General features: G+C 40.0%; 1 protein-coding gene and 1 long non-coding RNA gene across 12 annotated transcripts in view; one reads left to right on the forward strand and one right to left on the reverse strand.

The window, feature by feature from the left end:
• The window catches only part of LOC140700172 (uncharacterized), an 88,257-nt gene that overhangs the window by 49,756 nt on the left and 11,263 nt on the right, over positions 1-27,238 (forward strand). The window lies entirely within an intron of this gene.
• Positions 18,239-27,238, reverse strand: part of RIC8B (RIC8 guanine nucleotide exchange factor B) — a 91,113-nt gene continuing 82,113 nt past the window's right edge. For 4 of the 8 annotated variants that reach the window (XR_012078453.1, XR_012078452.1, XR_001459183.3 and 1 more), the window contains 3 exons: positions 27,077-27,215; positions 26,250-26,426; positions 18,239-20,335 (listed from right to left, as the gene is read on the reverse strand). Coding sequence is in view for 3 of the 8 variants with exons in the window: in XM_072973067.1 (XP_072829168.1) it covers positions 20,224-20,335 (112 nt within the window). In the remaining 5 variants the exon portion in view is untranslated. The remainder of the gene's footprint in view (positions 20,336-26,249; positions 26,427-27,076; positions 27,216-27,238) is intronic. The other 4 variants (XR_012078451.1, XM_072973067.1, XM_015240623.3 and 1 more) reach the window with 4 other exon arrangements.

Below are 27,238 nucleotides of genomic sequence, written 5' to 3' on the forward strand. Positions count from 1 at the left end.
AGGGTGGAGATCTCCGAAATTAAATTAGTGCCCTTATAGAAAAGGCCCGAGATAGCTCCCTTGCCTCTTCCACCACGTGAGGACATAAGGAGAAGCCTGCAATCCAAAAGAGGGTATAGCAGTCAAAGCTGAATCAGGGAGCAGAACCACTGGGCATGTTTTGGGAGACAGGATTTATTATAGGAGCTACAAAAATTGTACCTCTATATCTGTCCCCAGCTTAAGTGGGAAAACTACCCTCCTCACTCCAAATTTCTCTCAAATTCCTCTGACTTACGCATTCTCCAAGACCTAGAGCCTTGCTACTCAAAGTGTGGTTTGCAGACCTGCATCATCAGCTTCACCTAGGACTGTTAGAAATGCAGAATCTTAGCCCATCCAGCCCTACTGAATCAGAATCTGAATTTTGGCCAAGGCCCCAGGACATTTTTTATGTCCAGTGAAGTTTGAGAAGCACTGGTCTGGGTTACCCTGTGGAGCCTGCTGTTTTCCTCCTGGGCTACTTCACCTCATTGCAACAAGGTCTTCTGTCACCAGTGACCCTAAAACTGCTAACTTTATCCCTGGAGCCCTTTAGAGCCAGTATCCTCAGTGCCTGAGAAGCCACTGTCGTTATCAGTAATAATAATAATAATAATAATAATAATAATAATAATAATAATAATAATAATAATAGATACTATTTATTGATTACTTACTATGTGCCTGGTATTGTGCTAAGCACTTTATATGCATTGTCTCATTTCATGCTCACAAGCCTCTATAGCATGAGTATTATAATTATTCCCATATAAGACATGAAAAGAGGTTCAAAGAGATGAAGTCACTTGCCCAAAGATGCATCAAAGATTCAAATCCAAGTTTGTATGACTCCACAGTCTTTATTTTTAAAATATCAAGATACAACATACATACAGGCATGTGCACATCTCATAAATGTTCAGATGCCCCTCAGGCCCTCTTCTTGCTCCCTTCTAGGCACTAACCTTCTGAGGGTAATTTCTACTCTGACTTCTACCTGTATAGATTGGGTGCTTGTTTTTGTACTTTATATAAATGGCATAACACAGGATATTCTCTTCTGTCATCATGGAGCCACCTATCGGTCACCTTGGCCTTCCAGTTTTTGTGAGGTAACACATTACCTGGCTTCTTTTGTTCAACATTATGTTTGTGAGGTTCATGCATATAGTTGCAGGTGATGTTGACTGTTTATTCTCATTGCTGTGTGAATATATTATAACCACAATATATTTACCTGATCTACTGTCAACGGGCATTTGGGTGGCTTCCCAGTTTTAGTCTCCTATAAATATGTGAACATTCTATACATGTCTTAATGGTGAACATAAGGATGGGTTTCTTTGCGTGCAATCCTAGGAGTAGAATTGCTGGATCAGAGAGTACATGTAGATTCAGCGTGAGTCAGTGCTAAAGTGGATGTACCATTCATACTCCCATCAGCTATGTCTGGGAGATATGGATGCCGATTTATTTAATCTTTTGGCACATTCTGTCTTTTTCATTTTAGCAATTCCAGTGGGTATGTAGTCAAAGTCTGTGTATTTCTTACACCTCTTAGTGGATGCTGTTGATTTAGTAGCCACTAATGGTTACCCATCCAGAATTCAGAGAAACAGCTTTCCACCGGAATCCTATTTTTTCTCTTGTCTCCACTTCTTGTCATGGGCTTTGGGGGAGGCTGACCTTGGCTTTATTTAGCTGAGTAATTCTGCTCTCCATAATAATAGTTGGTTCAAATAGGTGGGTGACCCCACCCTGTCCAAAGAATCTTCAGGGGGACTATTGGGAGGATTTGGGTAAATTTTCCTTATTCCTAAGAGGGAACCACAGGGAAAGGTGATCTTCTTAGATATTGTCATGTCTGGATGTGATGCCATGTCTGGGATTTCTGTCATCTTGTTACTAGCTTTGGGGTGAAGTGACATTCTCTTTAACATCATGGAGCTGCTGAATCAACCACCTTGGACTTCCAGTTTTTGTGAGATGATTCATTCCTTTCTATTTAAGCCAGATGAGTAGAGGTTTCTGTTTCTTGTGTCTTAATGGATACAACTTGCTTTAAAGTTGGTTCCCACCAATATCTGTGGGAAGAAAACTCAGCAGCTTCTTCCTGGAGGTCTTCCCTGTGCACTTCCCATGAAGGAAAGTTTCTGTCTCCATTCATTGAGGGTGATGGGACATACAAGGAGGAACACAAGCTGCAGAAGCAGGTGCTCTTGGAGATGAGTCCTGTCTCTTGCATTTGTAACAGTGTGTAGTGTGTGACCCTCAGCAAGTGCTTCACCTCTTCAAGGCTTAGTTTTCTGTAAACTGGGGGCCAAGGAGCCTAACTGGCCTCACAGGGTGTTTATGAGATTCAAATGAGATGATGGAAGGGGAAGTTTTCATAAACCATTAAATGTGGCAGAGATGCCAGGGCCACCACCCCTTGTGGACACACTGTCTTCCCAGAGCGAAGCTGGGACTTAATTTGGTCTCCTGACCCTTGATGCAATGTATCTTCTATCATGACGTGACTCAGCCTCTCCCGTGAGTGGTCATCTTATGCTTTTCTCTCTTTTCTCCAAATGCAAGGCCTGACTGGGTCAGAGTTTCCTGGGGCATTTCTGTGAACCTAGACCATCCCACCCCCAACCTGGCAGTGCTGTCTTGAGCCCAGCTTTGCCAGGGCTGGTGTCATGTGTCGGCCTGGATGGGTCTTTGTTGTCTCTCTGGGCTGCACACCCCCCTCGCCTATGGCCACTCTTGCTCATTTCTCTTGGGAGCTGCCTAGCTGCAGAGAAAGGCCTTTGGAACCCTTTTCTTTTCAGCCAGCGTTTATTGAATTTCACCTCCATTTTTTTCCTTTCCAAATAGGAACATCGTTTATCTTGGATTTTAAGTTGCAGAGGTCTTTAAGAGCTTTCTCTTTTCCCAGCTGCATTTGTTGACACACAGTCAATCTGTTTCTTGCCTCCACTCCCCTCCTCCTCTTTCCGCCCCCCAAGCAGGCCATAAAGTGTCTACAGCTGTGCCTTTATTACCCATCCTTTTTTATGCCCACAAGGAGGATGAGCTGAAATATAGCGCAGCCATTACCGCTGACAAAAAGGGACAATTTAAAAACATTTTTGCTTTTCTTTGGGAAAGCCGATGGCACAAAAGAAAGTGCATCATTTTATTGTAAATGCTTTTTAAATATGGGTCACTTGGCCATAATCAGCCGAGGAGGACGGAAAAGTTCAAAGTGTGAAAGCAGGCACACACATATCCAGTTTTCCCCCCTTGCCTTTTAAATTATGCTAATTGACACCAAGGAAAACGGGGAGGAGTATCTCCAACCAATCCAGGCTCTTCGTCTTCTCCAGCTCTTCTCGTTATAGTGAAGAGTCTATAAAACGTAAAATAAGTTTGCCAAGCTAGGAATGGCAGCCTCCAGACCAGCAGGAATTTTTTCCCTTTTGCTTCTGTTTCAGAAAGTATTAAGACCAGGGAGCTTGTGGTCTGGTCTTTTAAGATGGGGTGATTTTCTCAACTCTGGTGTAGAGGAAACTCTTACTGTGTTTGCTGAGGAGTTTCAAGGATGGAGGGTTGCGAAGGCTCCCTCTGTCTGTCTGATCAGGTGAAGGGCAAGAGTGCAGAGAGCAGGAGGGCAGTGTGCAGGGTGCGGTAGGCAGGGGAGTGGTTGCTCTTCTGAGAGCTGCGCCCCCTCAACAATCTTAAAGATGCGATATTGACAGAGGTTTGTTGCGATTGTGATGAGGGTAGAGGCAGAGAACGAAACATACAGCCTCAGGGAAGGTGGCCAAGTGGTGTCCCCTTGCCATCCATCCCCAGGAAACTCCCTCCTCTTGTGATCTGAGCCTGGGCTGGACTACCGGGCCATAGGAAATAGGACCAAGTTTTGTAATGCAACAGAAATGGGGGCTGTTACAAACAAAATTCAACTGAGTGAAATTTAAAGATCAAATTGGCTCATTCAGTGAATTGAGCATAATCCCATCTAGCAAATAGAAAGAAGCTCTGAGAAGTTGTACAAAATGGAAGGCTCTTACAGGCAGAAGAGGGAAAGAGTGAATTGTTTCAGGCTTAGGTAGCCTGCCTGTGGGGACAGAAGGGGACTGTGTGGCCAATCATCTCATTGGTTCTGACCAGAAAAGTCCAGACTGACTGGTTAAGATTACATCCCCTGGGTCTTTAGCCTCCGTAGTTTCCTCCTTACCTCTTCCTCCTAGGTTTATTCCCAGGTATTTTATTCTCTTTGATGTGATGGTAAATGGGGTTGTTTCCTTAATTTCTCTTTCTTTTTGTTGTTGTTAGTGTTTAGAAACGCAGCTGATTTCTGTGTATTAATTTTGTATCCTGCAACTTTACACAATTCATTGATGAGTTCTGGTGACATCTTTAGGATTTTCTATGTATAGTATCATGTCATCTGCAAACAGTGACACTGTTACTTCTTCCTTTCCAATTTGGATTCCTTTCTATTTCTTTTCCTCATCTGACTCTGCGGCTAGGACTTCCACTACTATGTTGAGTAGAAGTGGTGAGAGTGGGCATCCTTGTCTTATTCCTGATCTTAGAGGAAATGCTTTCAGCTTTTTACTGTTAAGTATGATGTTAGCTGTTTGTCCTATATGGCCTTTAACTCTTTGAGGTATGTTCTCTTTATGCCCACTTCCTGGAGTTTTTTTTTAATCATAAATTAATGTTAAATTCTATCAGAAGCTTTTTTGGCATCTGTTGAGATAATAATGTGGTTTTTATTGTTCAATTTGTTCATGTGGTGTATCACATTGATTGATTTGCAGATACTGAAAAATCCTTGCATCCCTGGGATAAATCCTGCTCGATCATGGTGTATGACCCTTATAATGTATTGTTGGATTTGATTTGCTAATATTTTGTTGAGGATTTTTGCATCTATGTTCATCAGTGGCCTGTAATTTTCTTTTTTTGTGATATCTTTGTCTGGTTTCTGTATCAGGGTGATGCTTGACTCATAGAATGAGTTCTGAAGTGTTCCTCTGCAGTTTTTTGGAATGATTTGATAAAAATAGGTCTTAACTCTTCTCTAAATGTTTGGTGGAATTCACATGTGAAGCCATCTGGTCCTAGAGTTTTATTCATTGGGAGTTTTTAAATTACACATTCAATTTCATTACTGGTAATTGGTCTGTTCATATTTTCTATTTCTTCCTGTTTCAGTCTTGGGAGATTTTATATTTCTAAGACCTTGCCCATTTCTTCTAGGTTGTCCATTTTATTGGCATACAGTTGTTCATAGTAGTCTCTTATGATTATTTGTATTTCTGTGGTGTTGTAACTTCTTTTTCATTTCTGATTTTATTGATTTGGGTCCTCTCCCTTTTTTCTTGATGAATCTGGCTAAAGGTTTATCAGTTTTGTTTATCTTTTCAAAAAAACAGCTTTTAGTTTCATTGATCTTTTCTGTGATTTTTTTAAGCCTGTATTTCATTTATTTCTGCTCTGAACTTTATGATTTCTTTCCTTCTACTAACTTTGAGTTTTGTTTGTTCTTCTTTCTCTAGTTGCTTTAGGTGTAAGGTTAAGTTTTTTATTTGAGATTTTTCTTGTTTCCTGAGGTAAGCTTGTATTGCTATAAACTTCCCCCTTAGAACTGCTTTTACTGCATCCCGGAGGTTTTGGATTCTCATGTTTTTATTCTCATTTGTCTCTGGGTATTTTTTTTATTTCTTCAGTGATCCACTTTTTTTTTTTTTGTAGCATATTGTTTAGCCTCCATGTGTTTGTGATTTTTGCACTTTTTTTTTTCTTGTAGCTGATTTCAGATCTCATAGTGTTATGGTCAGAAAAGATGCTTGATATGATTTCAGTTTTCTTAAATTTACTGATGCTTGTCTTGTGGCCTATAATATGATCTACCCTGGAGAATATTCCATGTGCACTTGAAAAGAATGTGTATCCTCCTGCTTTCAGATGGAATGCTCTCTCTATATATTGTTTAAGTCCATCTGACCTAATGTGTCCTTTAAGGCCAGTGTTTCCTTATTGATTTTCTGTCTGGACGATCTGTTCATTGATGTAACTGGAGTGTATAGTCCCCTGCTATTATTGTGTTACTGTTAATTTCTCCCATTATGTCTGTTAATATTTGCCTTATGTTTTAGTTGCTCCTATGTTGGGTGCATATATATTTATAATTGTTATATCTTCTTCTTAGATTAATCCCTTGATGATTATGTAGTGTCCTTTGTCTCTTATAACAGTTTTATTTTATTTTTCTTCTGATACAAGTATTGTTACTCTGGCTTTCTTTTGATTTCCATTTGCATAGAATATCTTTATCCATCCCCATGCTTTCAGTCTGTGTCTTTAGATCTAAAGTGAGTCTCTTGTAGGCAGCATATATAGGTCTGATGAAAGAAATTAAACATGATACAAACAGATGCAAAGATATACCATGTTCTTGGATTGGAAGAACTAATAATGTTAAAATGACCGTACTATGTAAAGCTATCTACAGATTCAGTGCAATCCCTGTCAAAATACCAATGGCATTTTTCACAGAACCAGAACAAATAATCTTTAAATTTGTATGGAAACACAAAAGACCCTGAATAGCCAAAATGATCTTGAGAAAGAACAGAGCTGGAGGAATCACACTCCCAACTTCATATTATACTACAAAGTTATAGTAATCAAGACAGTGTGGTACAGAAACAGACACATAGACCAATGGAACAGAACAGAGAGCCCAGAAATAAATTCATGCACTTATGGTCAATTAATCTATGACAAAGGAAGTAAGACTATACAATGGAGAAAATACAGTCTCTTCAATAAGTGGTGCTGAGAAAATTGGACAGATACATGTAAAAGAATGAAATTAGAACATCCTCTAACACCATATATTTGAAAAAACTAAAAATGGATTAAAGACTTTAAATGTAAGACCAGAAACCATAGAACTCCTTGAGGAAAACAGGCAGAACACTCTTTGACATAAATCATAGCAATATTTTTTTTGGCTCTGTCTCCTAAAGCAAAGGAAATAAAAGCAAAAATAAATAAATGGGACCTAATTAACCTTAAAAGCTTTTGCACAGCAAAGGAAACCATCGACAAGACAAAAGACAACCTACAGAATGAGAGAAAATATTTGCAAATGATAAGACCAATAAGAGTTTAATATCCAAAGTATATAAACAGCTTATATAACTCATTATCCCCCCAAAAAACCCCAAAATAAACAACCTAATCAAAAATTGGGCAGAAGACCTGAATAGACATTATTCCAAAGAATACATGCAGATGGCCAACAGGCACATGGAAAGATGCTAATTTTCATGCTAATGAAATGTCGCTAATCATCAGGGAATTGCAAATTAAAACTGCAGCGAGATATCACCTCACACCTGCCAGAATGGCTGTCATCAAAAAGAACACAAATAACAAATGTTGGCAAGGATGTGGAGAAAAGGGAAACCCTTGTACACTGTTGATGGGAATATAAATTGGTGCATCCACTGTGGAAAACAGAATGGAGGTTTCTCAAAAAACTAAAAATAGAACATATGACCTAGTAATTCCACTCCTGGGTTATATATCTGAAAAAAGCAAAAACATTAATTTGAAAAGATGCATGCACTCCAGTGTTCATAGCAGCATTATTTACAATTGCCAAGATATGGAAGCAACCTAAGTACCCATCAACAGATGAATGGATAAAGAAGATGTGGGCTATATACACAATGGAATAGTACTCAGCCATAAAAAAGAATGAAAGTTTTCCATTTGCAACAGCATGAATGGACTCGGAGTATATTATGCCAAGTGAAGTAAGTCAGACAGAGAATGACAAATACTGCATGATATCACTTATATGTGGAATCTAAAGAATACAACAAACCAGTGAATATAATAAAAAAAAGTAACAGACTCACAGATACATAGAGCAAACTAGTGCTTACTAGTGGGGAGAGGAAGAGGGGTGGGGCAAGATAGGGGTAGGGGATTAAGAGGTATAAACCATTATGTATAAAATAACCTATAAGGATATATTGTACAGCACAGGGAATATAACCAATGTTTTATAACTATAAATGGAGCATAACCTTTAAAATTGTGAATCACTATCTTGTACATCTGTAACTTACATAATATTTTACCTCAACTGTACTTAAATTAAAAAAAAAAAAGACTACATTCCCCAAGGAGGTTGTAATTTCAGTTAGGTGAGGTGTTAAGTGTTGGTTTGCTGATGTGGAGCTTAGCACAAGTGACACTGTTTTGGGCCTGCTATGTGCTTTTAAACAAGGATTATCCTCTTCTGAGACCCAGCTTTTTATATGATACAAACAACTAGACATGGAATCCAAGGACCTGAGCTCATGGCCTGGCTTTGCCCTGTACCGGCTCTGTTAATACACCTCTCAGAGCCACAGGGTCCCCGTTTGTGAACTAAGGGTGGTAGTGGAAACACTCTCACCACACACTGTTGCTGGGAGCAGCAAACACACTCATATGTAGGATGTGACTCTGGCAGGCATTAGCTGGCCCATGACAGTGTTTGAAGAAACCAATTCTGAAGCAGGAAGTGGATCCCCAGGATAGGATATCTGGGCTACAAGGATAGCTGGACAGTTTTCTAAAACATTTAGACTCAAAACTAGAAATGAAATGGTATCAAGTGATGCTCAGAAAGCCTCCCTAGATGAGATGCACAAAGAAGAGGCATATTGGATCAGGCAGCCAAACTGAGCGCACTGTTCTCCCTTTGAGGATGTGGCTTAGGGTCTCCTGATCTCGAGCCCAGCTTGACTGCTAACAAGTTAGGTGACCTAACATTTTGGTTTCTATTTCCTGGCTGTAAGTTAGGAATAATAACTGGATATGCCTTAAGGTTGTTGTGAGAACTAAAACGAGATTAATCATATAACATTCTTAGCTTCTTAGAGCAAGTACTTATTACATTTAGTTATTATTCCTGAGGACCCAGAGGTGAGAAGTGGAGGCCAGCTGATGACGGCTTTCCTTCCCTCCCTTCCTTTATTCCTGCCTGATTCCTGAGACATGGAAGAGAGCAGTTGTTTGGCACTGGTTTCTTCAGAGTCAACTGTAAATTCGTTGGTCAGTGAGGTATAGTATCATAAGTTATAATTTTGGGGTTATACAGATAGGCGTGAAATTCCTGCTCTTCCAATTCCAGCTTTGTGACTTTGGACAAATTATTTTATTTTTCTGATCTTCAGTTTTTCTCCTCAGTTAAAAGATACAAGAATTCTTACCTGTTGATATGATTATTGAATAAGATAATGCATGTAATATTTACATGTGTCTTTTCCTGAGTCTGCCTGTCTTGTGCTTTGCCCTGGAGAAAGTAACAGTGTACAATATAATAGGATATTGAAATGGGACAGTAACAAAAAGGAAGTCCAGACTCCTTTCACAAAATACAGGTGGGGATCTCTACAATTTAACTCAAAGATTTTCCAGGGGAGATATTTATTACTGAAGTATTTACAACGCTGCCCTGAATTTTACCTTCACTGTGGTTCTCAGAATTGCGTTCTGTTGTTACTACTTTTCATTTTTCTTGAGTAAAGTAGATTTATTTAGAGAGATACATACCACATAGAATGTTAGGCAAGAGAAAGGCCAGGAAAGAAGTGTGGGAATTGGGTGCTCAGGTTAAAGTAAAAGTAGGTACACACTCCATAGATAGAGTGCAGGCTGTCTCCGAAGAGAAGGGAGCGAAAAGAGGCTGTTATTACTTTTCTTGATGATGTTGATGATGAAAGCAAGCTGAGATATTCCAATTTATAGTAAGCGTATAAATATACATATTTGGTCTTCATCTGGTTCCTAGCACAGAACTCCTAAAACCCTCGGAATTTCCTAAGAGAGCCATAAAGGTGTCTTTTGTTACGCTAATGACTTGACTTTTGGAAAACACCTAAGGATAGGTGCTGGTTCCAGGGGAATCAACCAGGTGAATGGAGGGTTGGAACTTAGCCCCACTCTTCGACCTCTAGGAGGGGATCAGGTTGAATCAATCACTGACGGCCAAATGTTGTAATCAACCACTCCTGTGTCAGAAGCCTCCATAAAAACCCAAACGGACAGCATTCAGAGAGCTTCTCGGTTGGTGCACCATGGGGATTTTGGGAGAGTGCTGTGTTCTGAGAACGTGGAAATTGACCGTTCTTTCCTCGTATCCTGCCCTGTCATCTCTTCCATCTGGCTGTTTCTCAGTTATATATCTTTTTATAAGAAACTGGTAATGTGGTAAGTAAAATGTTTCTCTGAGTTGTGCGAGTGTCTCTAGCAAATTAATCAGGCCCAAGGGAGGGGTCATGGGAACCTCCAATCTGTAGCCAGTTGGTCAGACGCAACCTGGACTTGCAATTGGTGTCTGAAGGTGGAGGAGGGCAGTCTTGTAGGAGGTCTTGTAGTGAGGTCTCCAGGTAGATAGTGTCAGACTTGACTTGAACCGTAGGGCACCCAGCTATTCCCTGAGAACACTCCCCACCCCACCCCGCGCGTGCGTGCGCACGCACACACACACACACACACACACACACACACACACACAGCTGGTGTCAGAAGTGTTAGTGTAGTGGTGGTGTGAGAGGAAAGGGGGCTCAGGAGGAGGGTGGGGTTTTTCCTCCTCACAAGCATTTTTGTTCAAGCTTGGGAAAAACTCCCTTCCCCTGGTTACCGCAAATACAGCTGACTAGTGAGAAGGTAAGGGTTTTCTTTTTCTTTTTTTTTTTCTTTTTAACTAAAAATCAAGGGAAAACAAAGTGGAAACAAACACAGAAAGTGCAAGGAGCCTAACACTCTCTGGCTTCAGATTCTGATCCTCTCGTTGTCGGCTTGCTCCCTGCACCAGTTCACACAATATTTGCAATGTTTATGCTCTGGGTTTTACACCAATATGTTATCAGTTTTTCTAAGTAACCCAAGTATACTTTAAAACAAAGTGTCCAACTACCAAGCATACTGCTTATCAGTTAATTTCTATTTTACTTAATTGTATTGTTCAGCTCTAGATTTTTGGTTATTGCTTACTTAATCTGCTCTAGTCTGATAATGAAGATGATGTATATAATTGATCATAGTTTTATAGTTTTGCTGGGCTCCCTGCTTTTCTGTTTGTTTTGATCTCTGTTTTTTCTTTTTTTTAAATTGAAGTATAGTTGATGTACAATATTGTGTTAGTTTCAGGTGCGTAGCATAGTGATACAGTGTTTTTGCAGATTATATTCCATGATAGGTTTTTACAAGATAATAGGTATAATTCCCTGTGCTGTACAGTGTACCCTTGTTGCTTATCTATTTTATATGCAGTAGTTTGTACCTGTTAGTCCCATTCCCCATATAGTAGTTTGTATCTGTTAATCCCATACCCTCCCGCTTTCCTCTTCCCTTTGGTAACCTCAAGTTTGTTTCTGTGAGTCTGCTTCTGTTTTGCCTATACATTCATTTGTATTTTTTTTGATTCCACAAATAGGTGATATCATTATAATATTTGTCTTTCTCTGTCTTATTCACTAAGCATAATATACTCTAGGTCCATCCACGTTGTGGCAAATGGCAGTATTCCATTCTTTTTTTTTTGTGGCTGAGTAATATTCTGGTGTGTGTGTATGTATATATACCACTTTTTATTAATCCAATCATCTATTGATGGGCACTTAGGTTGTTTCCACGTCCTGGTTATTGTAAATAGTGCTACTGTGAACACTGGGGTGCATGTATCTTTTTGAATTAGTGTTTTTATTATATCTGGATATATATCCAGGAGTGGAATTGCTGGATCATATGATAGTTCTATCTTTAGTTCTATCCTTTTTTTAAGGAACCTCCATGTTGTTCTCGATAGTGGCTGCACCAATTTACATTCCCACCAACAGTGTACAAGGGTTCCATTTTCTCCACATCCTTGCCAGCATATTTATTTGTAGATTTTTCTGATGAGCATTATTCTGACAGGTGTGAGGTGATACCTCATTGTGGTTTTGATTTGCATTTCACTGATAACTAGCAATGTTTAAGCATATTTTCATGTGCCTGTTGGCTGTCTGTATGTCTTTGGAAAAATGTTCAAGTCTTCTGTGATTTTTTTATTGGATTTTTAAAATTGAGATGTATGAGATGTTTGTGTATTTTAGATATTAAGCCCTTATTGGTCATACTGTTTGCAAATATTTTCTCTCATTCTCTAGATTGTCTTTTCATTTTGCTGTGCAAAAGCTTTTAAGTTTAAATAGGTCCCATTTGTTTACTTTTTCTCTTATTTCTTTTGCCTTAGGAGACTGATCCAAGAAAATATTGCTATGATTTATGTCAAGAAGTGTTCCCCCTATGTTCTCTTCTAGGAATTTTATGGTTTCAGGTCTTACATTTAGGTCTTTAAACTACTTTGAGTTTAAATAAATGAACGAATGGTGGTCTCACTGAGTGTGAAAGGGCTGGTATCTGGCCATTGCGTTGGAAGATCCCTAACTTTCAGCCTCTTTAGATCCTTTTGGGCCATTCTTCCCAGCTGAAGGGTCCCAGCTGCCAGTGGCCTTGGACTTGGCTAGTAGAAGGAGCTCTGTCACCTGATCCTCTTGTTTTCAGTAAGGTACCCTGGTCACCTTCTGTGCTAGACTCCTTAGGTGCAGAGCCCTTTGAAATAACTTCTGAGCAGATTCCTGGTTTATTCTGGACAGGTAGAATAGGAATCACCTGGTTATGTGTGCAGGGGTGGGGGGCGGAGGGGAACCTGGTTGCCTGTTTTAAACCCCACCTACACCCTTATTCTTGTGTATACCAGGTTCTCTGATTCCTAAGCCATTATGGGGTTCTGCACGGTATTTGTGATGTGCTGGTAAATGTTTAATTAGCTCTCCAGGGGAAAAAGGCCTGACTGGTAGTGCTTTCTCATTCTCAAGGTGTAAATATTCCCACTATAGCTGAATTCAAATTATCATCGTGACCTCACTGAACATGGAGTTGGGAAGGGAGGAGCAGAAGTGTCCCAGTCTTTTCACCTTACAGACACAAGAGATGTTATTAACTTCAAGAACATAGATAATTGTATTAAATAATTAGGAAGTAAGGAATTTTGAGCATTTGATACCTTTGTTTTAAATATAATTTATTTAATTGCAATTTACATAATTTTAAAATGATGATTAATTTTAACCAGCTTGTGAAATTCCTAAAAATTTAATAGTCTGCGTTCGTGAGCTGGTAAGAGCTGGTTCCAGCATATGTGAATCTTGCATTTGGATTCCTTTGCTCTTAAAGGCTTTAATTTTTTGATATCTTGTGTCTTCTTTCTACATCAATTATTCCTTGCTCATCTAATTTCCAGTTTTCAAAATTTTGTTGATAGCTCTTTTCTGCTGTCATTCCTTCTCTTTTTCCTTTTCCTGTCTGGCTTAAGTCTTACCCCAAGTCATTCATTTACTGCCATTTTAATAGGTTATCAGGAGATGGTCAAGGTAAAATGCATATGTTCAAACTACTTTGTTTAAGCAGAAGTGTCTCCAGTTAGAATTACTTTTAATTTCTTTTGCATGTACATGCTTGAAAATGAACTTTATGACTACATTCTTTGGCCTGTATAATCTTTATTTCTCTTCATTTTTGCTATTGAATAGTTGGTAACCTTGCATGACTCACATAAAATTTTAGTATAAAATCCACTTTATTAATTTCCATTGCTTAATGTACTTTTGCTATGAAAATTTATTCATTTACTACTATGATATTAACTCTTAACCACATAGAAGTCATAGACATTAAACTGTAGTGAAATTTTTAGTTTCAAGAGTGTTTGTTTTGGGTAAAATGAGGTAGTAGTGTTTTAAGTCTGTCAATAGGTATTTTTCTTTCCTGAGCCTTGACTATTCCTGGTGAGCGTATCATCTGTCTTGAGATAGGAGGGAGTTGTTACAGCAGGAAAGAGTAAAGCAAGAAAAAATATCATTTTAGTTTTTTTTTTAACTTTAAAGACAAAACAATAGGCTTGAAAATCATAATTTACTGTAGAAAAAGGGATTTTATAAATTCCTTTATCTCCCCCTTGTAATATAAGAAGACCCAGATTTGGCTGTAACTGATACCTCATGGCATCTCCATCTTTCCACAGCTTGGCTGTTCATCTCCTTCCTTTACAAGAGAGATCCCAGTGTTCTTTCATGACCAGCCAAGTCCAATTTGAGTTTCTGATACCTGTTACCAAGAATTCTAATTCTTTTCAGTTTTGAGATTAAAAAAAAAAGTCTGAACTTTGTGAATCTCCTTTCCACATGATAGCTGTTTATCATTAATATTTTGACTGAGAAAATACAGATGGGCAAAAGGATATTATGAATTGAGTAATGCTTATTATGAATGAACTTTGGTTACATCAGCATGTGATACAGTGCTTGTAAAACAGGAATATTTAATGTCCAGGACGTTTTTCATTCAGTGTGTAAATGACACTTTGTGACCCTACAAATTTGCAAATTCCTTGAGGTAACTCTTCCACCCTCCTGCTCCCAAACCCAACGTTGCTTGGTTCACAGGTTGGGAGCTAGTGTTTTAGATGATCTTTTCCCCAAGTCATCCCCATCTAAGTTTAAATGAGCTCTTTCTTGCCTTCCCACAACACCAAATTATGTTTATTCCAGCTTCTAAGTATTTCTTGGATCTACTTTCTTTTCTACACCTCCTTCCACTACTTTGGTCCAGGCCCCTTACATGTACTGAGGCAGCTGACTTCTGTCTGCTCTTTTCTTACTGTCTGTCCCTTCTCCACTCCACTCTCTGTACTGCAGCCAGACTGAGCCTTCTGGCTGTGTCCTTTCCTCGCCTGAAATGCTGCTACTCATGTGTCCCATCGTGAGACATGGGATTGTCTTTATTTGAGTCACACTCAGCTGCTTGTTTTCTGTAAGCACATCAGACACATGAGCTTTTGCTGAAGCCAGTTTTTCTGGTGGGAACAGTCCTGCTCCTGCACATGGCAAACTCATGCTCAGCTCACCTGTCCCTTAGCAAACCTTGCTACTCAACCCCCACAATCCTGGCATCCGCTAGTACTTCATACAGGCTTTGGTTATGGACTTCTCACACTTTGAGCACTCCAAGGATCGGTTCTTTTAGCTGTGTTTGTATCCCCCAACACCTTGAACAATGCCTGGACATGATAAATGCCCAATAAATGTTTACTGAACAAATTGACATAGATAAGTATGCTTGTGTGTGGGGGCCTCTTTTGAAACTAGAAGGAGTATGGGATTCTACGTAGTGTGGAGATATGGAAATGGAGTGAGGAAAAATGTGTTAAATGTTTTCCCAGTTCTGATTTTTTTTGCATTTTAATCTCGTAAGTTTTTTTCTCCCAAATAAATGACTTCATTGCGTTTTTTTTCTAATTGTAAAAAAAACACATAGCATAGTATTTACATAGACATCAGACAAGTTTGAGTTCAAATTTTGCTACTTATTGGCTGTGTGCCTTACACATAGTACCTAACATCTTTATGCTGTAGTTTTCTCATCTGAAAAGTAGGAGTTACTCTGATAGTACTTAACCTCATAAGATTGTTATGAAGGTGAAATTAGAAAGTGCACATAAAGTGCTTAGTGTGGCAGGGAGTGGGTATAGCTCAATGGTAGAGTAGGCGCTTAGCATGTACAGGGTCCTGGGTTCAATCCCCAGTACCTCCATTTAAAAAAAGAAAGTGCCTAGCACGTGTTTGGCACAGTAATTGCTCCATAAGTATACACAGCTGTAATTGTTGTGTTCAGTGCAGAAAAGGTGTAGGTCTGTGAGAACTGCATACAGCTGGAGCTTAGGACCCAGGATCCTCCCTGTGTTACATTAAAAGAAAACACAAATCTGACTCCAGAAGTCTTGGAGAATAATTTTGATCTTTTCTTTAGGACAGTCCTTCTCAACTAGGGTTCACCTGAATCACAGAACTCAGGAAACGACTGGAGTGACTATTTTTTCTCTCCCCGAAGGATGCTGTGTAACTAGCACTATTCTAGATGCACAGGAAGGTTGATTCACTATATACAATGCATGATTTGGGAACTGAGGCTTAATCTCCCCACCCCTCCCCTTTAAGAAATGCTGTTCTGATGCTTCCTGAAGACCTGGTGCAGGGACTCAGCAGAGTGCATCAGAGTCACACCCTCCTAAGTCCTCTCTAGAAGCATCTCCCTTCCCTTGAATCTTTTCACTTATGGTAGTTGTTAAAAATCTCTCCCTCTCTGCCTCCCTCACCCATGAGTTGTTCCTAGAACACCAATTCATTTGTTTCTTCTCCATATTGTATTCGTCACATCCCCAGTAGTTCTGACACGTGTCCCCTTGCTTTTCTTGAAAGAGTATCATGTCACTCCCCATCATTGTGTACCCTCTTTCACCTCTGGAACTGCAGTGAAGAATATCTCCAAAGAAACTGATGCCAATAACTGGATTACACAGCAGTAAACATGATTGATATCTTGCTTTTTTTCCCCACATGCAGACTGTTTAAAGTCATCTAGATCCCTTGCTATTTTCAAATGCCTCTCCTTAACAAAAATTATAGAATTACCTGGACAGTTAATCTAGCTGTGTCATGATTTGTGCTGCCAAGGCTTCTGCTCTTCTGGTGCTGTTTCCAGGTCCTGGTGCTCTTCAGTGCTAACAGGGCTTGTGCTGCCTCCCAGAAAGGCAGCTGGCACTTTTTGAGGGGGAGGGGGTAGGTCGTGATGTCTCCTCTGTTAGTAAGGAAGAACATTGGGGAAGCAATTACCAGTGTTTGCCACAATTCATATAATGGAATGTCATATAGCCATTAAGTTTTCAATAATATTTATTGACATGGGAAAATGCCTACAGTATGTTAAAGAAGAAAGCAGGAAACAGATCTGTCAATACAGCATGATCCCAATCTTGTAGTAAAATAAATTATACACTCATAGAAAAAATACAGGACGGAAACACACTAAAACATTAACAGAGATTATCTCAGGTGGTGGGTTTTGGGGTGAATTATTAACTTTATTATTTTCTGTATTTTCCAAACTTTTCACAGTGAACATATATTACTTTATAATCAGAGAGGAAAAGGAAGTCAATGTAAGTGACACCTAGCACTGGGAGGCGACAAGACTGAGGGTGGTAAGGGGGTGTTGAGTACTTGTACTGCCTCAGCCTATGTCCTCGTTTATAAAGGAGGGGCAGTAACGTCTGTCCTGTCCACCTCCCAGGACCACTGGGTGTGTGAAGGGGCCTCAAGTGTCTGTTGAATGTTTTACTCTAAAGCAGCAGCTCAAGTGCCTTATTTTAGGACCTGCTCCTCCATACCCTGTTTCAAAGTTCAAGAGGGATGTGGACACAGGGGCCTGCAGTGTGGTTAGCCACTGTGTTCTCACGACCTCCACCGCAGGCCACTGAGCCAGGTAAATGTCAGGGTTGGTAGTGGGGGCCTGCAGACCTGATCTCTGACGTAAAGGATTCTAGGGCCTTATTTGAAATCCAGTACTAACTGAGCAAGGTTCCTACTCACACTTCAACTTCATGTCACCTCCCTGCTTAATAAGTTCTTTAAATCGGTTCCACTGAAATAGTTATTGCTTAAGATGGCCTGAGAATTGCCACTCTCCCAGCATTCCAGAGTCCTAAGGAGGCACAGTGTGGACCCAGGTGGGCAGTGCGGTGAAGGGGAAGGAGAAGTGCTGGGGGTCAGGCTGGCCAGACTCTTACTTGCTGTGTGACATTGGGTAACTTACTTTGCTTTCTAGAGATGATCTCTAATGTGAGATGTGATGAGGTTACACGGAGAGATACAAAAAAAGCCCATTGGGGAGCAAGTGCTCGATCGATGTTGGTTCTCTCTCCCTGTGCAAGATGAAGTCACTCTCAACTCCTCCCTTTGCAAATTCTCTCTTCAGAACAAAGCTAAGTGCCCAGCAGGGGGAAACTCAAAATGAAACAACTCAGTGAAAGCAGAACACAGCTACTTAAATAGGACTGTTCAAACACTAACTCTGCATAAAGCTTACAAGATGGTATTTCATTAAACATGTCTTCATTTAGGTAAGCTGACACTCATGCCAAAGCTATTTGATTGTAGAAATTTAAAAAATACTTTCAAATGCATCTGTAGAATGAAGTAACAAAAATACTTAAATTTTTTTCTAAACTTCTTTTTCACTTAATCTAAAATTATGAATTGTCAAGTTTCACTTTATTTACTGTTAAAAACATGGGTCACCCGTAAGTTCTTTTCCAACTATTTGGGATGAAAATCCTAAAATGTATTCTTCTAGCCTTTTATAGAGTATCCTGGATTTAACTTATTTAAAAGACACTCAGGGTCATTCTGAGAATTAGTTATGACTCATACTGTTGTACAGAAACTTCCTGGGTCCTTTGGGAAACTGATCGTCCCAGACATGTGATGCCTCCAGTATTTTTCATTCTCCACACCTTCCTATCTGGTTTTCAGTTGCTTTTTGCTGCTTTCAGTAGCTCTGCTTTCCAACTAGCAGCCTCCTCCTCTGCTGTTTTTTTGTGTTTGTTTGTTTTTATGGGCTTGAAAGTCAGATAACTAAACATGTTAGAAATATATGCAAATTTTAGTAAAGAGGCAAAAAAGATTCTTGAGGATCTCTTCTATGAGTAAATAGCAAGAAACCTTGACATCTTTTTTTGGCAGCTCAACGGACTTTTAAAACTTAATTCCGGATTTGTTCTTTTGCTAAAGAAATGACTTCTGGATAAATGACATTTTCACTAATGCTCCATGTACTTTATCCTTAGAAAGGCTATTTATTATATGTGAGATAATGGATGTAAAAGCACTTTAAAAAAGCATAAACCGTGAAATAGTATTGTTTAACCCATGTATCTATAAAGAAACACACAGAGATGGCTAAATTGAATCAACCCCAATGTTTTATTTAATTTAAAGTTTTAAAAGGCAGTGGTTAAGCACATTATGTATATATATATATATATATATATATATGTATGTGCTTATATACATATATATACACATACATATATATATAAAAGGAAACCAACCCCTTTTCAACTTTAGCCATTGATTAACTAGGCCCACTGTCTACTGCATGATTCGTTTTCTACTTCTTCATATGACCAATTCTAAAAGTAAAAATAAACAGCCTTAATCAGTTTAACAGTAACTATTTGTGTTTCTTCTTTAAATAAATAAAGTTACCATTAAACTGATCACATGTGGTAGAAAGGTAGAACACACACACAAGCACACACAGTCCCCAATTTAAAACATGTGACATATGAATGACCTCTATGTACAAACGGGTGCTGCCGACTCCCCCACCCCCAGGGGAGGCCACAAAAGAACTTCCAGTACCCAGGGGGTCCCTATTCCCTCTACTGGGTTGGAGGATATGTTTTCCTGGCACCCCACTTAGACCTCAGAATGCATGCTCCCCATGCAGTGATAAAGATGGAGGTTCAGTTCTATGGTACTAGTGTTCAGGTACATTAGGGAATAAATAGGCATTTGTAGCTGCCTCAGAACTAAACCATCATTTATAACTTTATAGGGAGAAATGTATTCTGAAGTTCTAGGTAACTGACATGCAAACTTTTTGAGTGTAATCAGTTTGCAAGTCTGGGGCTGTGTGTATGTGTGTGTGCGTGTGTGCGTGTGCACATTTCTATAGATTTATACAAAATTGAAATGAAGTGAAGAGTGGGGCTAGGTTTACGGAGCAGCTGCTTGGCTTCCATTCACTCAGTCCTGATCTAACAAGCCACTTGCCTCAGCCCTTTTCTTAGCAGATTATTCTGCTTCTCACCTGCCTCTGTCTCTGGAGAGATTCAGAAGGGGCAGCTCACACGAGTGAGAGGAAGGACATGGCTAAATCTTCTGTTAAGAATCTTGGCAAACAGAACTGCCAGATTCAACCAGGGCTGCTTTATAGAATGAAGTCCTTCAGTTCCATCTTGATGGAATGGAATTGTTTTTTTTTTCTGCTTCTAGCCCCTGCAACTCCATCTAACTGCAGCTCTGTATGAATGCCTCAATATCGCAAAAACACAGGATCACCTCTTAAATATGCTGGATTCTCAATGAGTAAACCAGTTAATGTGTTTCTAGCCAAAGCAAGGGCATAAATGTTTTAGAGAAAAGATTCCCCTGGAGCTACAGAGAAAAGATGCTGATAAAAGCAATATTCAGAGTTGAGCAGGTGATGCTTTTAGTCTGTGTCAGAGCTGGTCTCCTCGATGACAGAGTACTGGTTGAGTGCTTCCTCCAAAGGCGTTATTGTCCCATCAGGTTTTAGTCCCATTGGCTTAAGCAACTCCTCTCTGGAAAAAGAGAGAAAAGAGAGAAAAAAAAGTATTCACCAGCATCGCATACACCCCCGCCCTCCCCTAATCCACATCCTTTAAAAAAAAGTCTTTAAAAACCAAAGTATTTTTTCTCAAGCTCTCTCTCGTGTGTTTGTAACAGGAAAGATGAAAGGGGCATGGAAAGAAAAAGAGGGAGATAAAAGACTTCATTCACACAGGCCAAACCTACTAAGCCAATTAAAAGTATGAAAAGTCAAGGTCTAAATGGGCTCAGGACAAGGAGCAGGTCTCTTCTGTTTTTAATAATTAACTTTTCCTTTTGTGGATTTGTTTTAGTGAAGTTGAAGCTGCCAAAACTTCACCTATCCCAGTGGGCCAGGCATACAATTAAATGGCTGATTTGATATGTACGGATTTCACTAACTGGAATAAATCCATCATCTAATTTTTGCCTCTCCAATCTCTAGTGATACATAAGTACTTCCTGATTCATTTCAAATCAGTTGGTCTCCCCCAACTTTCTCTCTCCCTTTTTTTCCCTTCTCTCTGTCTTTCCCCCTACTTCTTTCTCTCTTTTTTTTAAACACCATTGCTTTTGTTTGTGGCAGTTTAATTATAAGGTTGACAGCCATTTTAATCTCTTCAAAGCTCCCCTAACTGCCTCTTCTCAGCTAATCCAATTATATCTACTCCACAAGTTACAGCCTCATCTAAAGATGATTAATTATTGATTGAGCCAATCAAAAAGCATTAGGAAAGATTTATTTAATCTTTTCCTAGGCTCTTATTTATTACATGGAGATTATGGCAAATGTACCTATTGAGTTACTAACTCTAGTCCTCCTCCCACCCTAAAAAGTCAGCAGTGTAGTGTACTTTAAAAGTAGCCTTGAAGAGGCACATGAGCTGCTTAAAACTTATTTCTCATGGAAACAGGCATTACCCCCTGAAAACAGGTCTACAATAAGAACCCACATGGCAGGAGTTGTAATGTTGGTGGGATCTGGAGTGAAGGAAAATGATAAAACTTCTTCTCCCTCTGCTTCCTTGCTGTCATCCCTTCGGCCAGCACAAAGGGCCCCCTCCTGGGAAGGGCCGGCCACACAGCAGTGTGATGGTGTTACAGGCACAGAGAAACTTCCTGGGGAAGGGTAGGAACAGCTTGGTGGTCAATGGATAAGCCAACAGAAGCCTAATCAAGCAGCTCTGGCTAGTACCAGCAGACTACTTCTGAGAGTCTGAAAACTCTACTTGAGTCATGTGGATGGATGGCTGGTTAAGTTAAGGCTGCTATTATAAAGTAGGCAATGTGTTTCCTGATCTAAGAAATGGGGTCAGAATCATGAAACTTAAAGTTGAAGGGGCCTTAGAGATCATTTAGTCCAACCCCCTTGTTTAATAAAGGAGACTGAGTGACTTACCCAAGGTCACATATCTAGTGGCAGAGTTGGAGCTGGGACATAGGTCTCTGAATCCCAGTCCAGTGCTCTTTGCAGCACATACATCTGGACTAACTGCTCTAAGTGCACTGAAGGGACACACTCTTTGAGTTCAGCTGTTTAATGTCTGTTCAATAACTATGTGCCAGGAACTATCTCATATACTGGGAAGAAAAGGAAGGCACAGCTGCTGCCCTTGAGTAGTGAGTGAAACATACACATGAAAATAACTTAGAACATAATGGGGTAAATGTGTTAACAGAACCTGAACAAAATAAACGGCAGCTCCTGAGATGAAGCACTGACCAGAATGCCCCGGGAAGGTGGGGAAAGTACCTCCAATGTGGTGTCCTGTGCCAGGCAAAGAAGGCACAGCCCCAACTCTTTAGGCAAAGGAGACTGTGTGAAGGGCTCTGCGGGGTCCCATCTACTTGTGTGATTTTTGTAGACATTTTTGGATTGTGCCAATTTCTTTCTCTGCTCATATGAAGCTGGGAAAGGGGACCCAGTGTTTGGGGAGTGGTGAGGGTCAATGAAGGAGCAGCAGCAGGTCAGGCTGCAAGGGGAGTTTGGCATCTAGTAGTCAAAATGCCAAAGTAAGGAGGCTGGGTCTTAGCCTCTAATGAATGCCTGATCAGGTGTGTTTTATAGGGAGGTATCTCTGGCAGCAGTGCCGAAGACAGGCTAGAATAGGGGGAAACTGCAGCCAAGAGACAAGTCATGAGGATGTCATTGTAACAATGTGTAAGAGGAGACAGCTGACGTATGGCTGTGATTGTGGGAATATAAAGGCATCACTTCCAAGGTAGATCCATGATCCGCTGGAAGGGCAGGCGTTGGTGAAGGAGAGTGAGGAGTGCCGCTGTGGCTCCCCGCTCAGGTGACCATGTAGATGGTGATTCAGTTACTAGAGCAAGAGCACAACAGATGGAGAAGATTGGGTGGGGAGATGCTGACACTTTTCAGGACATGAAGAGCTCTGCAGGACAACTAGGTAGAAATGTTTAGTGGAGCTAGAAACAATCTGCTTCCATTGAAACTTCTCTCTAGCACTGATCTATGCCATGGATCTGTATTTCAGTAAGTTTCCTTGTTGTGACCTTGTTGGAGGACTCTGTGATATTGGACACTGTTTACTAATAATTGATACAAAAGGAGAGGGGACCACCTTCTGGGATGAAACATTAAGGAATCAGAAAGTTCAAAGGTCTGAAGGGGTTGGTGGACTGAGGGTACAATAAGGTGAGGTAGGGTGCAAGGTAGGGGTAGGCTGAAGTAGGATCAGCAAATGGGACTACAGGAATTCTACCAAGAGAGTGATGAACTGCTGGGTGGACATGCCGTCACTCCCAGCACTCTTGCATATCCTTGCTAATAGGATGATACTGAGGCTAGCTCCCAGCTTATACAAAATAACTAGTAATTTCTCATCCAAACCCAGGAGGAATATTTTAAATCCTATCTGTTCGCTTTACCCCTACTCCCTAATCCAATTTTACAATTGAAATGAGAAGATTATAAAAGTTTAAAGGCCAAATTACGGGAATTCAGAATAAAGGGTCCCCTATTTTAATTCTCACTGGTGAATTATTCTTCTCGAGCCTTTATTTTTGGGTCTTTTCTATCACCCCTCTACTAATATAGAAGCTCCTCTGAGGATATGAATTATTTTCTTTTCCACATGACTCCATGCGTTGCCTGGTCTTACTGACATTTCTGTAGGAGAGGTGTCAATGATAACTGGCCACATAATCATGCATTTGTGCAAATAAATTAAGGCAGCAATGTCATACATCTGGAGTTGGGAAGTCTGAAGTCCTGACTCTTCCACTTACCAGTTGTGTGATCTTGGGCAAGTCTCTGAGTCTCAGTTTCCCCATCTGTGAAATGGGGATAATGGTAATACTAGCTCTACCTACTTTCTGGTGATGACTTAAGGAATAATAGTACTAGCACTGGTAGTAATAGTAATAATAACAATGATGTAGATAAAAGAGTTCCCTGAACCATAAAGGAGTCTTAAATATTAGTTATTATAATTGTGGTGTAGTGAAAGGCACATATAGGTTTGGAATCAGACAGACCTAGGTTCTAATCTGGATCCACCACTAACTAGCAGTAAGACCTTGAACTCTTTGACTTCAATGTCCTTATCTAGAGAACTGCAATAGGAATACCCACTTCGCTGAGTTGTCATGAGGGTGAAAGTTCATTATACATGTAAAGTGCATACTGCAATGGCTGGAATGTAGTTGGAACCCACAAGTTTGAATTTCCTGTCCTTTATGTGCTTATGAAAGGAAGATTTCCCCAAGAAGGCACTCTTCAGGAATAGGTGAGGGTAGAATATGCAGAAGCAAATAAAAGACATGGTCCCTGTCCTCAAGAAGCTTTTAGTCAGTTCAGAAGGTAAAACACACACACATTAAACAATATTAAAAGAATTACAGAACAGCAGATCAACAAGCTTGAGATGATTAACAGGCAGAGCCCTGCTTTCCCTAGCTTGACAGTTCATCAATATACCCTTACTGAATTTGAAATTTGTTTAAAGGAGATTTCTCATCCTGTCTGGGAGTAGGAGAGAGGATCACTTACAGATATGTGACCATTTTTTCTTACGGACCCCAGGCTTACTTTTCAAACCCCCATCTTAACGATTCTGATCTTCCTCTCTATCTTATAACTAACAGCCCACAAATACCAAAATGAAGTCTTTGATATAGAGACTCACTCCTAAAAGGTCTGATAAATGACCTGGTTATACTAGACTGTTTCATTTAACAAGATTTGTTATATCTAGGTCAGCAAGATGTGGACAGAGAATGGGAAGCATTGATGAATACCACAGAACTGATACTCCACCAGTCATATGGGCTATGTACATGTGGGAGGGACACAGAGGAGATAGGGATGCTGACCACAGGCTCCTGGCAGGAGATGGACTCAGGGCCAGCCTGTAATGGCAGTGATGGACATGGATTCATGGGCAGAAAGGCATCCCAGAAGCAGAAGATTAGTCAAGCAAAGGCACAGAAGCAAGAGTTAGTTTTGTGCAGGGATTGGCAAGCAGGCTGGCGTGGCTGAGGTAAAGGAAAAAGAAAGCTCAAAACAGATATGGGGTACAAAAGAGGATTTGGATGGAGCATTTGAAATCCTAGGCTGACAAGTCTCGATTATAGTACAGAGGTATTTTTTGTCTCCTATTTCAAGGATCCATGTAAGAATGTATTTATTAAAAATGATTCTCATTACAAAGGTTGAAAGCTATGAAAAAACATTGCTCTGGCATATTAATAAGAAAATGTTTTATGCTTTATTTGTTTCCATATCCCTATGTGTCTAGCACAGTGCCTTGCAGATAGGAGATCCTCAATAAGTGTTTATGAATTAAATATAGTTGCAGTTGATCTTATCTTACACTTTGACAGAAAGGAAAGGTATGGTGTTTTATGGGACTCCTAATAAACAAACCCTGACCAAGAGAAAAGCTAGGTCTTTGGATGGAAGACTCATTTTCATCACCAAGATTTACAGTTAGGAAAGGTATTAGCATTCTGCATAATGCTTTCCAGGGATTTCTCGTTCTCTACCAGACTGTGAGCAACTTGAGGGCAGGGTCCATGTCTTATCTGGCTGTGATGTGCAGTATCTGGTACAGGATGGGCACATAGAAGGTTCTCAGTAAATGTTTATTGAAGGAATATAATACATGGGTCATAGCATAAATGGACAGTGAGTGGTAGAGAACCATTTGTCAGTAATTATTCTCATATTATTTTGACTGCAATTATGTCCCCAATAAGTCAATGTCACCAGACATTCTAATAGTCCAGAAGTCAAGGCCCCCTTTGTACTGTACAACCTGGAATTCCCAACCACTAATTGGTGTAGACTTGGCTTCTTACATATGGGGCACCAGTAGATTTAGATTCTAGTCTCAGATCTTCCACTAACTTGTGGGGTGTCCTTGGGCAAGTCATTTCCTTCTCTGGGCTTGAGTCTCCCATTTATAAAATGAAGAGGTTGGACAAGATGATCCCTAAGATTCTATTCTAAGAGTCTATTATATTAGACTACTAAATAATTTTGATCTACTTAAAAAGCTGCTAAGTTTTTAAGGCACTAAACTCCATAATGCTAAGCCTTTGTTTCTAATCAAGACATGTTAAACTTAAGAGTCAAACACAGCATATACCTGTCACTGTCATACACCACGACCAAATTCTTTCTGCAAAACTACGAGCAAATGATTAGAATGATTCCAAAAGTAGATCAAAGCAATGGCAAGGAAGGATCTAAATTCAATCATGGCCCTCAATATACTGGCCACTTCATGAAGAGTTACTGGTCCTAAATTATGAAGGTCCCATCTAAAAAGGATGGCTAGGTGTCAGATATATGTAGATCATGGTTAAACGGAGATACTGTATATTGAAATGTGCATCAGGATTAAGATATTCACATAGCAACAACTCCTTCATACTTACCTTCAATGCTATACACAGGCCTTAACACAAGTTAAGACTGCCCTCGTTATCATCAAAAAGTACAGTGATGTCTACTGGATAAAGAGCCCATTCTAGGCACTGTGACAGTATCATGGCGGGCTTCTCATCTGATCAGGCATCTGGCCAGGGAAGAGATAAGCCTCCAAGAATGTTCAACTGGAACGAAACATCATTTAGAAATTTGATCTTACTAAACGATAAGGAACCATAATCTATAAGGGCATGGCCAGGCACGAGGACACAGATAAAGCACGTCCAAGAAAGGAAACCTTATTTTGCCCCAGCCTAACCCTTGGGACTGCTAACGGAAACCAAAAAATACTTTCTTAAAGATTTAGGGGTGGGAGATTATGGGATTTATACCATATTTAAAATTTTATGGTCTGTTTTTCTTTTTTCCCCAGATAGAGTTTAACATTTTCCTGAGCCACCATTTCCCTGTAAATACGGTCCTCTGGGGAGCCTGGGCTTATATAGCCTCTCAGAACCTCAAAGAAGGTTCCACTTTTTAGGCTTCTGGTTCCTATGTGAATCTTTCCCCCAGAAATGACAGTGCAGTATTGGGGCTCAGATACTAACATACCCAATCGCACATTACAGAATAGGCCAGATGTGTATGTGTATAAAACACCTTACTTGACCTGGAAACAAGAGAATACTCTTGCCCACAGCACATGTTTTTGTGCAGTACAAACAAAGCATTCAATTCAAGTGTACTTGTTGAAGAACAGGACATAATTAAGCAGTTGGTAAAATGCATTCTTGTTTCCCACTTGCAGATCTCCCAAGAGTCCCTTCGAATTTACCTATACGAGTTTCAGCTTCCCGCTTGCCACTTAGCTTGATAACGACTCAAAAATCATTCCCTTGTTTTCAAGGGCTCTTCTTTCTTGTCTGCTCTGTGTACTACAGGGCAGTATTGACACATGGAATTAATGACAGGGTCTGTAATGAAACAACAATCATGC

This window comes from Vicugna pacos, chromosome 12 (assembly GCF_048564905.1).
Source record: "Vicugna pacos chromosome 12, VicPac4, whole genome shotgun sequence".
NCBI classification, from domain to species: Eukaryota; Metazoa; Chordata; class Mammalia; order Artiodactyla; family Camelidae; genus Vicugna; species Vicugna pacos.